This window comes from Boleophthalmus pectinirostris, unplaced genomic scaffold (genome assembly GCF_026225935.1).
Source record: "Boleophthalmus pectinirostris isolate CB_2022bp ecotype Guang Dong unplaced genomic scaffold, ASM2622593v1 HiC_scaffold_3, whole genome shotgun sequence".
NCBI classification, from domain to species: Eukaryota; Metazoa; Chordata; class Actinopteri; order Gobiiformes; family Gobiidae; genus Boleophthalmus; species Boleophthalmus pectinirostris.
Window position 1 is genome coordinate 17,964,330 of NW_026571299.1, and position 12,231 is coordinate 17,976,560.

Below are 12,231 nucleotides of genomic sequence, written 5' to 3' on the forward strand. Positions count from 1 at the left end.
GGGCGCCATCCCACCACAATCACGCAGTGATGTGTTGAGCTGTTGTCAAGGGGATGAAAGCACATGTGACCGCTGGATACACACAAGTCCCAGTGGATAAAGGACAGCAGTGGGGGACATGGAGGCCAGACGAAACAGGACTATGGGGTTTGGAATTGGGAAATCTGTGCGCAAATGTGACATATTTTTATTACGCGTAGGCTTTGGATTATACCAGTATTAAACTGAGCGTGGATGGGTCAGTGGGCCTCACCGGGACTATGAAGTTGGACATTTACGCGCAACTTTTCTTACTCGTGTGTTTATGCATTTTTCACAGCTCGGCCATTGATACAGGTAAGGATGGACATGAATGCACAGAGCCTACTGTCAGCAACTGATCAAAAGTTGAAGTACAGTTGCAGAGAATTGTCTAATTTGGTAGAGTTGCCAGAATAATTTAATTAATTAATGATACTTTAATAACAATATACACATGTAAGAAGTATAGGTAAAATGTTTTCATTTTATTAGGCCATATAGACCCTACAGCCTACTAATTTAACAGACAAAAAAAAAAATTAAATAAATGGTCACATCCTGATATAGCCAAAGAAAAGGCCACCCATAGACCCTATAGGCTAAGAATAGAAAAGACAACATGGTTAATTGCAAAGAATATAAACTTTCAAGTCTGTTTATGAATCAGTCCAAAACTTTTGTGAGTTATAGACTTACCCAGGAGAAAGAAGCAAATCATTTTACTTGAGTATATTTCATTCACTTCTACAACATAAGTAAAACTACTTTAAGAATTAAAACATGTAATTTATTTATTTGTATATATTGAAGAAATAGTTCCATTTACACCAGGACTAAATGTAAGTAATAACAACATAGACTTTTGAATTTAACATAACATATTGTTGATGTGGCTGAGCACCCCTTAAGCCTTTGTATTTACTTATGCCACACAGAGGACAGGCTCTTTCCCAGCAATGGGGCTCTGGACTCAGGGACATTCCTGGGGGTCACACAAGAGGAGCTGGGTGCTCCCATAGCAACAAAGCTCATAAACTACAGGGGTGGTCGTAAATTTGCCCCTGACCTGGTTCGTGGCCCAAAGCCACTTTGAACAATTATTTTACACAACATTTACTTTAGAGTATGAGCTCATGTTTGGGATGGGCCTAAAAAAAATAGGCCTAAAATCCATTTTCTTGAAAGATGTGTTAAAGGAAGCAAGATAATATATTTTCAAAACAAAAGGTTTCAGCAATTATATACAATATGTTTTTTGTCATTTACTTTTTTTTTTTTTTTTACATCTTTTTAATCATATATTATTTTCTTTTTCCAGTCAATGTTGTTGACTTTTGTGGTCAGACAATCCGTGCAGATGGAATGATTGTTAACTCACATCAACAGTCCAAGAAATACTACTTTGTGACAATGGGAACAGATTGCCACATTACCATGCAAGCCAGTTCACCAAAAGACAACATTCAGTTTTACTTCCGCTTCTTCCTGGTGTATAGCCTGCTGCGAGTAGCCCCTCTGAGTCCAGGACCAACAGTGCCAGAGCCTCCTTCAAACATCAGCTTGGAGCCACTGTCTGCAGAGAGCCCAGCTGACCGCTGCCATGCTGGGTCATACATTCAGTTCTACGATGGGACAGACAAGAGTGCACCTCCCCTGGGACCCCCCCTCTGTGGGAAGAGTCCCCCACGACCAGTGCTGTCCACGGGGAACTACCTGACCCTGAGGCTGGTGACACGGGGCTCTCAGCCCAGAGTGGACTTTGTGGGGGACTTCACCTCTTTCAGATTAGGTAAGAGAACTCAAACTAGAAGGTTTATTTACTAAATCTAACCTTAAATGAGAGAGATTTGGCTGCAGAGCACCACCAGGAGGACCCTTAAGTGAGTTACCTCCATCCATAAGTCCCTAAAAGTAAACAAACTGAGTTTCAATGTAACTTTACAAAATGTGACAAAATGTGCCCAAACCTTAACAATTACAGATTTGTGTCTAATCTTAACCAGACACAGAACCCAGGGCAACACTACATTCAGGGAAACCCTTGTATATGTAGGCTCATGTTGAAATATATATATATATATATTTTTTTTTTTTTTTGTATCATTAAACTTCTAATTAATCTACACAGAGTCAAGCAGAAACAACACAAAGCTAGTTAATTTCAAACTAGAAATTAAATCTGATTGGTGTGATTAAATAATGAGTAAAATGAAAAAACTTTTTTGAGTCAAAACTCCCTTTTTCTACTCTTACACACAGAGAGAGTCAGTACAACCTTAGAAGAACAGACATATTTTTAAAATGAAGACTAGAACAAATAAAAAAGCTATTGTATTTCTGGTAGAGGGGGGAGTATATGGAACGACGATTAAAAAGCTCCAATACAGTACAAGCCTAGATCAGTGCATTCAGTTTGTTTTTTCTGTAATGTGTAGTAAGTTGTGGAATAGTAAATGCATACTTGCTGTTGATATGCTTGCTTTTCTTGAAATTTTGTTATAGTTAAATAATTTTTACTTCAGCTTTAACAATCTGTGTATATACTTGTAGTGCTGCAAATTAATACTACTACTACATCACTGAAACAATTTGAAATGAGACTTTATCAGCTTTAATAAACAATGAACTAAGAAAACAACTGGAAGTGTAATGAAGTAATTTATGAAGTAAACTAATGAGAAAACTGTGTGGGACATGTGGGTCTTGGTGCATCCTGGTAGAGGTCTGCGGGTATGGTTCTCTGGGTGTGACTCCCTACTTAAAGATCCTATATAATGCAAAATTGACCCTTAAGCCATGTTAAAATGTTACATCATGAAAAACATATCAGGAGTCCTTTATTATTAGTCTGTCCCCAAAGCTCAAAATGCTCTGTTCCACCTTATGTCATGAAGTAGTAGTGTTCAAGTTAACAGCTCCGTTTGATCTTGAGATGAGTAAAGATTTCAATTCCAGGGTTGAAATTATCTAAATGATTGTAGTGCAGTTGTATGGAGTTTAAAAACACAATGCAACACTTCCTGTATTACCATATGATATCACAATGTAGAACAGAGTGTTTCTGTTTGAGAGAACAGAGTATAAATAAACCAAATGTGTGTGTTAAACATGTGTGAATGAAAGAAAACACAACTCCAGGTTTGTTTGTGACGAGGAAACAACGTTATAACATAAATCAGAAAATAGCCCTTTAAGTAATATTTATTGCATCGGCATTATTAGAGTTGAAACACAGTATTCACACTTTTTGTCTGCAGGCTTTAACCAATCAAAGTGCAACGGTGAGCCATACTTCAGCTGCAGAAATGGGAAGTGCATCCCTCTCAGTTTGGTGTGTGATGACAAAGGCATTGATAACTGTGGAGATGGTAGTGACCTGGAAGAGAACCTGAAGAATGAGTGCAAAGGTCAGTGTCCACTTGAACAAAGAGTGATCTTTGTAAGATTTGAAGTCCTTCACACAAGAGAGAAATAGATAAAAGGTTGTTGTATTTTTCAGATGGACAGCGTCTCTTTTCAAACCCTCTGGCAACAACAGCTTCTCCTCTTGCATTATTAAACCCCTCGACAACATCCCAAGTGCAACAGAGCTGTGCCATGCCAGACAGCCAGGGGTCAATATCTGGTAAGTGACCGCTGATAAAAAGCTTTGATTGATTAGTATTATTCTTACTGTTATGAACTCTCAAGCCCAAAATACATGAGGGGATACACTTTTAATTTTATACCAAACAATACATGAGTAAATATAAGCTACTAAAGCAAAAAAGATAGTAGAGGCAAAAAAAAAAAAAAAAAACTAAAAAAAAAAACGTAATGTACTATCCTTGTCCCTGTAGAATATTCATATATCCGGTGCATGAAAACCTGAAGTTTTATTTTCAGGGCTTGGTCCCAAATGGACCTCTGTCTCTTTGTACATCATAACAGGTCCAGCTCAGCAATGGTTCAAACACAGCAAACACAACATAGATAACTATACAGACTGAAATGTCAAGTCTCTACACATATCCATCAACAGCACATGTGCTATGAGGAAATAAACTTTTCGGTTGGGGGTCTGTCACCTTCTTGTTTCTATGGAAATGTCATTGCTCTGCTTGAAATGTTCCACAGTACGGCATTAAACATATCTACCTTGCATTGCATTACAGGTGGTTTTATTGCTCAAAAACAGGCACTCTGAATGTGAGCGGGGTTGCCACTCCACAGATCTGACATCAGTGGGGCGCCAGTCGCAAAAACTGTTGTTGTCTCCTTGATGATAGAAAGATTTAATGCCATACTGTGAAACATTCCAGACAAAGCAATTGCATCTCCATGGACAAAAGCAGGTGGCAGACACTCACTCACCAGAAAAGTTATACAATCCACCTTTAATGTTTCCAGTCTTAGTAATATCAAAGTCATATATTCTCTCACCTCTATGTTCTCCACAGCCCCTGGATCCTGGTCCTTGCTGCTGTGCGTTGTGCTTGGTCTTGTGGGAGGCAGTGTGGTGTTCTGCTGGTGCTGCTGGAGCCCTGGGTGGTTCTTGTGGCGTGTCAGTATCTGTCGCTTTTGGCCTTGCTGTAACTCGCCATGTTCGGCCTGTCAGCTCTATGGTGGAAGTGCTCACTGTAAGGAACACCGCATGGCCAAAGTGAGCCCCCACCCACAGGCCAAAGGACCCCCGACCACTGCTGTTAACCAGGGCGATGAGGGTGGGGCCCCTGCTGCTGCTGCTGCTATTGTGTAGGACCCAGACAAGACCGTGGACGATATGTACATGATGGATACAGTACTACTACCACCTTTGCTGTGGTTTGTTAAAGGGCCCATATTACCCTATTTTCTGATGTATGTTGTTTTCTCATCACAAATATACTTTCTCTCAAACAGGAAACACTCTTCCACCGTGTGATGATGTCATGTGGTAATACAGGAAGTGCTCCATTGTGTTTTTAAGCACATTTTGGATTTGCCCTAGAATTGCCAGTCTCTACTGAAAAAAAGGTAAAAAGTAGCTAACTTAACTTGAAAAATACCACTTCATGACATCACAAGGTGGAACAGAGCATTTTCATCTTTGGGGATGTATAGACAGACTAATAATAAGGAATTACTCAAACATGTGTGAATGAAACAAAACTCCAGGTATGTTTTTGATGAGGAAACAGCATTATAACAGTAGATTAAAGCTCACGTGAGTACATTTTGTGTAATATAGGACCTTTAATTTAACAGTGGATATTCAACCAGTTTTATGAATATCTATAGGTTCCCTCTTATTAAAACATAGATGTCAGGGTACTTTGTTTATATTTTATTTCTTGCCAGATATACAGTATTTAAACAAAAGTGGTAACAATTTATCACCAGTACACTTTAATTAGCCTTAATAAAGCATGGACAAATACTTTATTCATAATGAACAAATAGTTTATTGAAAACAAGTAACAGTAACAACTTCAATAATGACTACGCTGACCCTTCACCCCTCAGTTAACTAATTAATAAGCCTAAGTCATTCTTAATTAACTATTTACTCATTATGAATTAAGTGTTTCTTCATGCTTTATTAAGGCAATTTTAGTTCAAAATTTGTAGATTATTAGTTCAAAATTTGGATTTTAAATAGTGCTCACCTTCACTTTCAAGTTGCTGGCAGTGCACAAAAACTGCATGGGTTTGTGGTTGCCAGGTCTCTGTGAGCTATGTGGAGTGTAGACTGAGCCTCTTCCTGTCAGTCCATTCCTTACATGTGTATGCGTCACTGCTGAAAAGGTCACTCCTCCTCAGTGTCTGTGCCAACATTCGACTCATGGGACTGTACATTTGCAGGCAGTGATTTCTTTTGTCTTCATTATCTGAATATCTGTAATGTGTCCATAGGATTCATGATTGGTCACTTTGTGTTTTGTTTTGGCTTACTTGGCATCTTTCCATGACATCCTTTTATTTTAGACAAATACACTATAAAAACAAGCAAGGACAGAAGACCCCCTATTGAAGATCAGCCAAGTTTCAAGTATTTGATTTTGTAAATATTTTCATAATATTTGTAGATAAAAAGCATTTTGTACCAAATGTGTATTGCAACACAATCAGATGTGGTATAAAGGAGGTGTTGGGAAAGATACCCAAAATTGTGACCTCGGGAAAGGACTGTATTTTACACTGGTTACATATCTTCAACCTCTCCAGGTTATCTGGCCAGGACAATGAACAGGATGCCAGTGCACACTTTACCACTCTTTTTTTTTTTATTTTTTTATTTTTAATTGAAGATGAAAGTTAAAGATGGTATGAGACAGTGATGGGATGACAGGTTCATGGTGCTATGGAGACAGAAACAAATACTGAGCAATAACTAAAAACATAACAACAACAATGGTGAGGCTAATAATATAATAAGTATTTAAATAAAGAACGTACAAATATATAAGGAAAAGTGCAAAGAAATACTTGAAGCCTATTGATAACTATTTACAATGATAAAACGTAACACCAGTGGTGAAGATCTGATGGCATTTTCTCTCCTAATACTTAAAATTACTATGGTCCTTGAACGCACCACAGGCAACAACAAAACCACAGGGAAAATGGACATGTCTGCTGGTCTGTGAACGCATCATCAGCGCAGGTACGCAACCAAGGTATGGCCGACTGAAAACGGGAAAAGTGATAATTAATATGATAATGTATGAATAAGTAAGTAAGTGATGATGAAAGTTTGACTATTTTTATCGTACTTAATGAACAAGATGGATTCCAGACAGTTTGGGAATGAATAAACCGAAATGACATGAAATGAAAATGAAATATTTTACATTCTCATGGACGCATTAACATATTAATGATTAAAAAAAAGCATGAGAAGTCCAAAAATGATATCTGTACAATAACAGTGAAGAAAAGTTACGCATGCCCTCGTTAACATTAGTCGTTAGCGTCCTCTCATACTGCTTATGATAGAAACTGTCAACACCGACACCTAGCGGACATATGTAGTATAACTTTAATTAAGCAGTCTTATACTCGAGTTTGAAATTTATTTATTTACACTTTCTACGGAGCCCGCCCAACTAAAACTTTTATCAAAAATAGATTTAAGAAAAATATTGATTTGAATGTAGCTTTTGTAAAGAATGTCCTGAAACTATTGTGCATCTGTTCTGGAATTGTCAAACTGTAGTAATTTTTGGGCAGAAATTGTGTGACTATATTCATAATTACATTGATAAACACTTTATTTTGCATTGGAAGAATGTATTGTTTGGCTTGTTTGATTCTCATTTGCAAAAAAGTTCGATCTACCTAATTAATCTCTTATTTTTAATGTCAAAGTCTCATATCCACTCGTGTACATTTTCTGGTAAAAGGCCAACCTTTGTTGCTTTCTATAATAGTTTCACACAATACATTCTTTCAATAAAATTTTCTGAGAAACAGAAGGCAATCGAGACAGTAGAAATCTGTACAGCTTTGAATGTTTTCACTTGAACTTTGACCCCCCCTAGTGTGAAAGTATAGCGTTTCCCCCTTTCCTGTCCTCTTTTATTTCCCCCTCCTTTCTTTTTTATTACTTTACTTTTTATTTATTTTATTTGTACATTTTATACGATGCAATTCTTGAATGTAAAGCACAGTTCTTTGTACACTGCAGTATGTATACACTGCTTTTACTTTCAATAAACTAAAAAAAAAAAGATTCAGTAAAGCGGGGGGGAGAGAGCCACGACGATGGAGGGGGCCAAGATGGCGGCTTGAGCGGACGCTCCTTTTCAACCGGTTGCGCCAAACTTGCATATTTTTTGGGAAAAAACACTTTATTGCACGCCACACTTACTTCTTTATTGCTCATCAACTGCCGGAACACTCTCTGACGATCCAATTTTTTCTCGGGATAGAAAAAGAACCTCTAAAGATTTAAAAAACCTGGCTACTACTACTGTAATGGATGACACTACCAACTGCACCGCCACAACCAGCGCGGAACATGACTATATCAAAATACCAGACGACATGATCCTCGGAGAAGAAGAATTCCACCTCTGACTCTTTCAGTCGAAGGGATCCCTTGCAAAGAACCAGCTCCTAAAAAAGCGCTGCTTGCAACTCCTGGAGGTGACGGAAAGCGAGGCTATGGCGGTGACCAAGATGTGATTGGTATTCTATCAAATCTGATTAACACCCGTTTTGATGACTTGGAAAAACTGACCAATGCCAACACCGTCAGTACTGAGGGTCTTAAGAAGTCCGTTGACTTTGCCTTTGATCAAATTAAAGATGTAAAACAAAGAGTTGATATGATTGAAAGTAACACACGCAAAGATGGCGCAACTATCCTCCAGCTACAAGAACGACTTGTTGAATCTGAACGCTACTCCAGACGCTGGAATCTGAAACTTTACGGGGTACCAGAGACTGTGATTAAAGAAGAGGTAAAGAAAGAAACCATCCGAATCTGCCAGAGTGTTTTCCCTGAAGGTAAACAAAAGCTCCCAGACGTGATTGATATAGTACACCGTTTAGGGAAAATGAAGGAGAATGAGAACAAACAGAGAGGAATCATTCTACGGGTAGGTTCCAGAACCTACCGAGATGCAGTACGGAAAGCCGCGAAAAACAACTCTTTCCTGACGGAGCGCCAACTTTACTTTACGGAAGATCTGTGTCCAGCGGACCGCGAGAGAAGAGCAACGCTGTGGCCGGTGATCCAGGCGGCCAGACGAGAGGGGAAAATCGCCTACTACGTGGGTCCCCGCGCTTACATCAGCGGCAAAGAAGTCAGCCTACCCGGGAACTGATTTAAACAAATTGTATACAACATGCACTTTTGCAGAAGATTGACCATTTTTGTATTGTGGTCCTAGTTTTTTGTTCTATATTGTCACAATGAGCTTATATCCAATATGGCAGGCAGCAAAAAGTTCATTTTGAACATGTTTTATACTTGAAATCTAAGTTGGCATTAAACCAACTCATTTTATGTTTTAGTTTTTTCCATTTTATTAATTTATATTGGCGCATGGATTGAAGCAAAACAGCGCAAGCACTTATTTACTCAGGTTTTTGTTTTTTGTGTTCATGTCTTTATCTTTAGCTTCTTTGAATGCCAGGGGGTTAAAAAATGCCACAAAACGTAAGGCATTGTTTTTGTTTGCTAAAACATTAAATACAGACTTTTTCTTTTTTCAAGAATCCCATTCCACATCTCATGACACAAATTTTTGGAGATCTCATTGGGGTGATAATGTATTTCCTTCACATGGAACCCAGCATTCAACTGGTACTCTTACAGTAAAACACAAATTTGAAGGTGATATCCTTTCACACAAATGTGACAACCAGGGACACTTTGTATTCATGGTATTGGCCTATCAAAATAAAACTTTTATTGTTATTAATATTTATGGTTATAATTCAAAACGTGAAAACTATCAACTCCTATCCACTTTAGAAAATCATATAATTCATGTATTAAATCAGTTCCCTAATGCAATAATAATAATAGGAGGAGATTTTAATATGGTATTGATTAATGAATTAGATAGATGGCCACCACAGACCAATAGTAGTAATAATCCTTTAGTTCTGTTTATGCGACGATTTAGCCTTAAAGACTTCTGGACAGAGAAATTCCAAACAGCCAGTTTTTACATGGAGCAAGTAATAGTGGCTCAAAGCAGTCTCGACTCGACTACTGGTTGGTGTCTGATTGTCTAAACACAGAAGATGTTAATACTGATATCCTCCCTTCTCCCCTCACTGACCATAAAGCAATCCACATTACTATTACATTATCTGAAAGTAACTCCCAAAACAAGAAAGCCTACTGGATCCTAAACAACTCTTTACTTAGACTTGATATTGTGGAACATAAGATTTATGAAACTGTCTCTTACTATTTTAATAAAGCTAAAATTAAGAATTGTTACAACAAAAACTGGGAATTTTTAAAATATGAAATGGCGAAATACCTAAGAAAATTTTGTTCTGACTTAAATAAACACAAGAGGGCAGAAGAGGATACAATTATCTGTGACATTATGGCATTATCCACAATAAGTCCAGCAAATCTCTCAGAGGAAGATAAAATTAGTTTAGCCTCTTTGCAGAATAAATTAGATGACGTTTATAAACATCGAGCTGAAGGTTTCCTACGTAAGATCTCGATTAAAATGGTTAGAAGAGGATAAAAATAATTCTTCCTATTTCTTTCAATTAGAAAAGCTTTGTGCCAAATCAAACACGTTACAGCAATTAAACATTGATGGCCAAGTAACTTCAGACCCCCTCAAAATCGCTAAATTTGTTAGTTCATTTTACAGTAAGTTATATGCTCCCAATGAGATGTCTGGAGGACCTGATTTGTTTCCAAATAATATATGTATATGTATATATATATATATATATATATGTGTGTGTGTGTGTGTGTATATATATATATATATAATTTTTTTAAATATATATATAGAATATAGAATTATTATTTTGTTAATCTGTGTTGTTTTCTTTTTATTGTACAATAAAATGTTTTTTTTTTTTTTTTAATCATAGTAAGGTTTGGTTTTATACATCATGCTCAATTTTTCATAATGCTGTGTAGTTAAATAAGTTAGGGCTAATCTCAGTAAAATATGTACCATATTTACATATATAAAGCTTATTTCTTTGACCAATCGAAGACCATATATCAAACATCAAAGATACATAGACAAGAGTTAAGAAGTTAATCTGTGTATATTTTATTATTTTCCTCATGTAATTTGGTAATTAGTGTATGTAGTGTAGATGTTGTGATGAACCTGAAGCTTCAGTCAGCTGCCCAGTCCTGGCAGCTGTTACCTGCAAACAAGAAACACAGAACAGCACCAAAGTATACAGTCTAAATGTAGGCAGTGTAGTAATAAATGAATAAGTGAATAAACATAATGAATTATAACCATCAACTCTATAATGTTAAGCTCTTAATAGTTTAGTGGGTGGCTCTTAAAAGAGCCGTTGTGGGTCAGTCCTGTGGAGGACATGACTGCTGGCTGCCACGGCACTGCTCCCTCTTCACAGAAGTGGGCTATGAACACCTCCCTCACCCTCATGGCCTCTTCTGATGCGTTGTTGGCGCCCATCCGCCTCACATCTGGAAGTGGCTCCTCTCCCTGTGCTCCAGCTGACCTCCAGTCTTCTGCTGTGGGCACAGCCATAAACTCCTCCACAAGGGTCTCCCAGATGGCTGTTGCCACATCTGGGATGATGGCGAAGACTGTTGAGACACCAACTGTAGCATCCAGTCGAACTTGGAAGGCCAGAACTGATGGTTAAATGACTTTTAATCTTTCCTTGCCGTGTCATAGAACCAACGTAAGAGCTAGACAAGAACAAAATAACAGCAATTACCATACGATTACAGCATCACTAGCTCATTACATTGCTTAACCGTTATCCATATTTAACATTAATTTGATACAAGAGACAAGAAGTTCAAATATACATTAACAAGTCAAACAAACCTTGTTCCCCTGTCGACTGTAGCTATCTTTACTTTGTTTTATAGAACTTTTCTCCGTTGTTTTGATTTTCACTATTAACGTTGCCGTGTTTTACTGTGCGTCGTTTCTTTATAACAAGCTAACGTTTTTTCCTTCACTTCCGTTCACACCGGAAGTCATCAAAATAAAAGCGCAACCTTACAATTAAATGCCATAAACTGCGTGTTAATGTATATAAGAGCTAACTTGACCTTTACACCAACCCTGAAGCTGGCCCCAATTGTCCTGTCTCCCTCCTCTTCAGCGGTGGCGTCCTGGTATTGCTGGTATTCAGACACCAGGTCGTTCATATTATTCTCTGCCTCTGTGAAATCCATCTCCTTCGTGCCCTCGCCTAAATACCAGTGGAGGAAAGCCTTGCGCCTGGACATCATGGAGAACTGTTCAGAGATCCGCTTGAAAAAGCGCCGATAGCGTTACCGCACTGGCCAGCCTCAATGTGTATTATTTCTCTCATTTTGTCTGTCACACACAAAAGACTTCGGCTTTCGCTGAACTGGCGCGAAGAAATGGCGCGCTTGGATGGTGGGATCTGATTGGTGGAAAAGGAGAAGAGAGCTCTGATTGGCTGAAATGGTTGGATCCCTTGCTTGGATTTAAATGTCCAAATTATAATGAAAATAGAGAAATAATAAACTATTAACTAACATAATAATAAACAACCACAGCTCACTAA

At 37.9% G+C, this 12,231-nt stretch overlaps 1 protein-coding gene across 1 annotated transcript; it reads left to right on the plus strand.

Moving 5' to 3' along the window:
• The first annotated feature begins 1,150 nt into the window (after nt 1-1,150).
• ldlrad2 (low density lipoprotein receptor class A domain containing 2) lies at nt 1,151-6,209 on the plus strand. Its single transcript, XM_055160559.1, has 4 exons — nt 1,151-1,810; nt 3,279-3,428; nt 3,521-3,646; nt 4,461-6,209. Exons 1-4 carry the CDS (start codon nt 1,270-1,272, stop codon nt 4,757-4,759), a joined length of 1,116 nt encoding a protein of 371 aa, XP_055016534.1. The 5' UTR covers nt 1,151-1,269; the 3' UTR covers nt 4,760-6,209.
• Nucleotides 6,210-12,231: the final 6,022 nt, after the last annotated feature.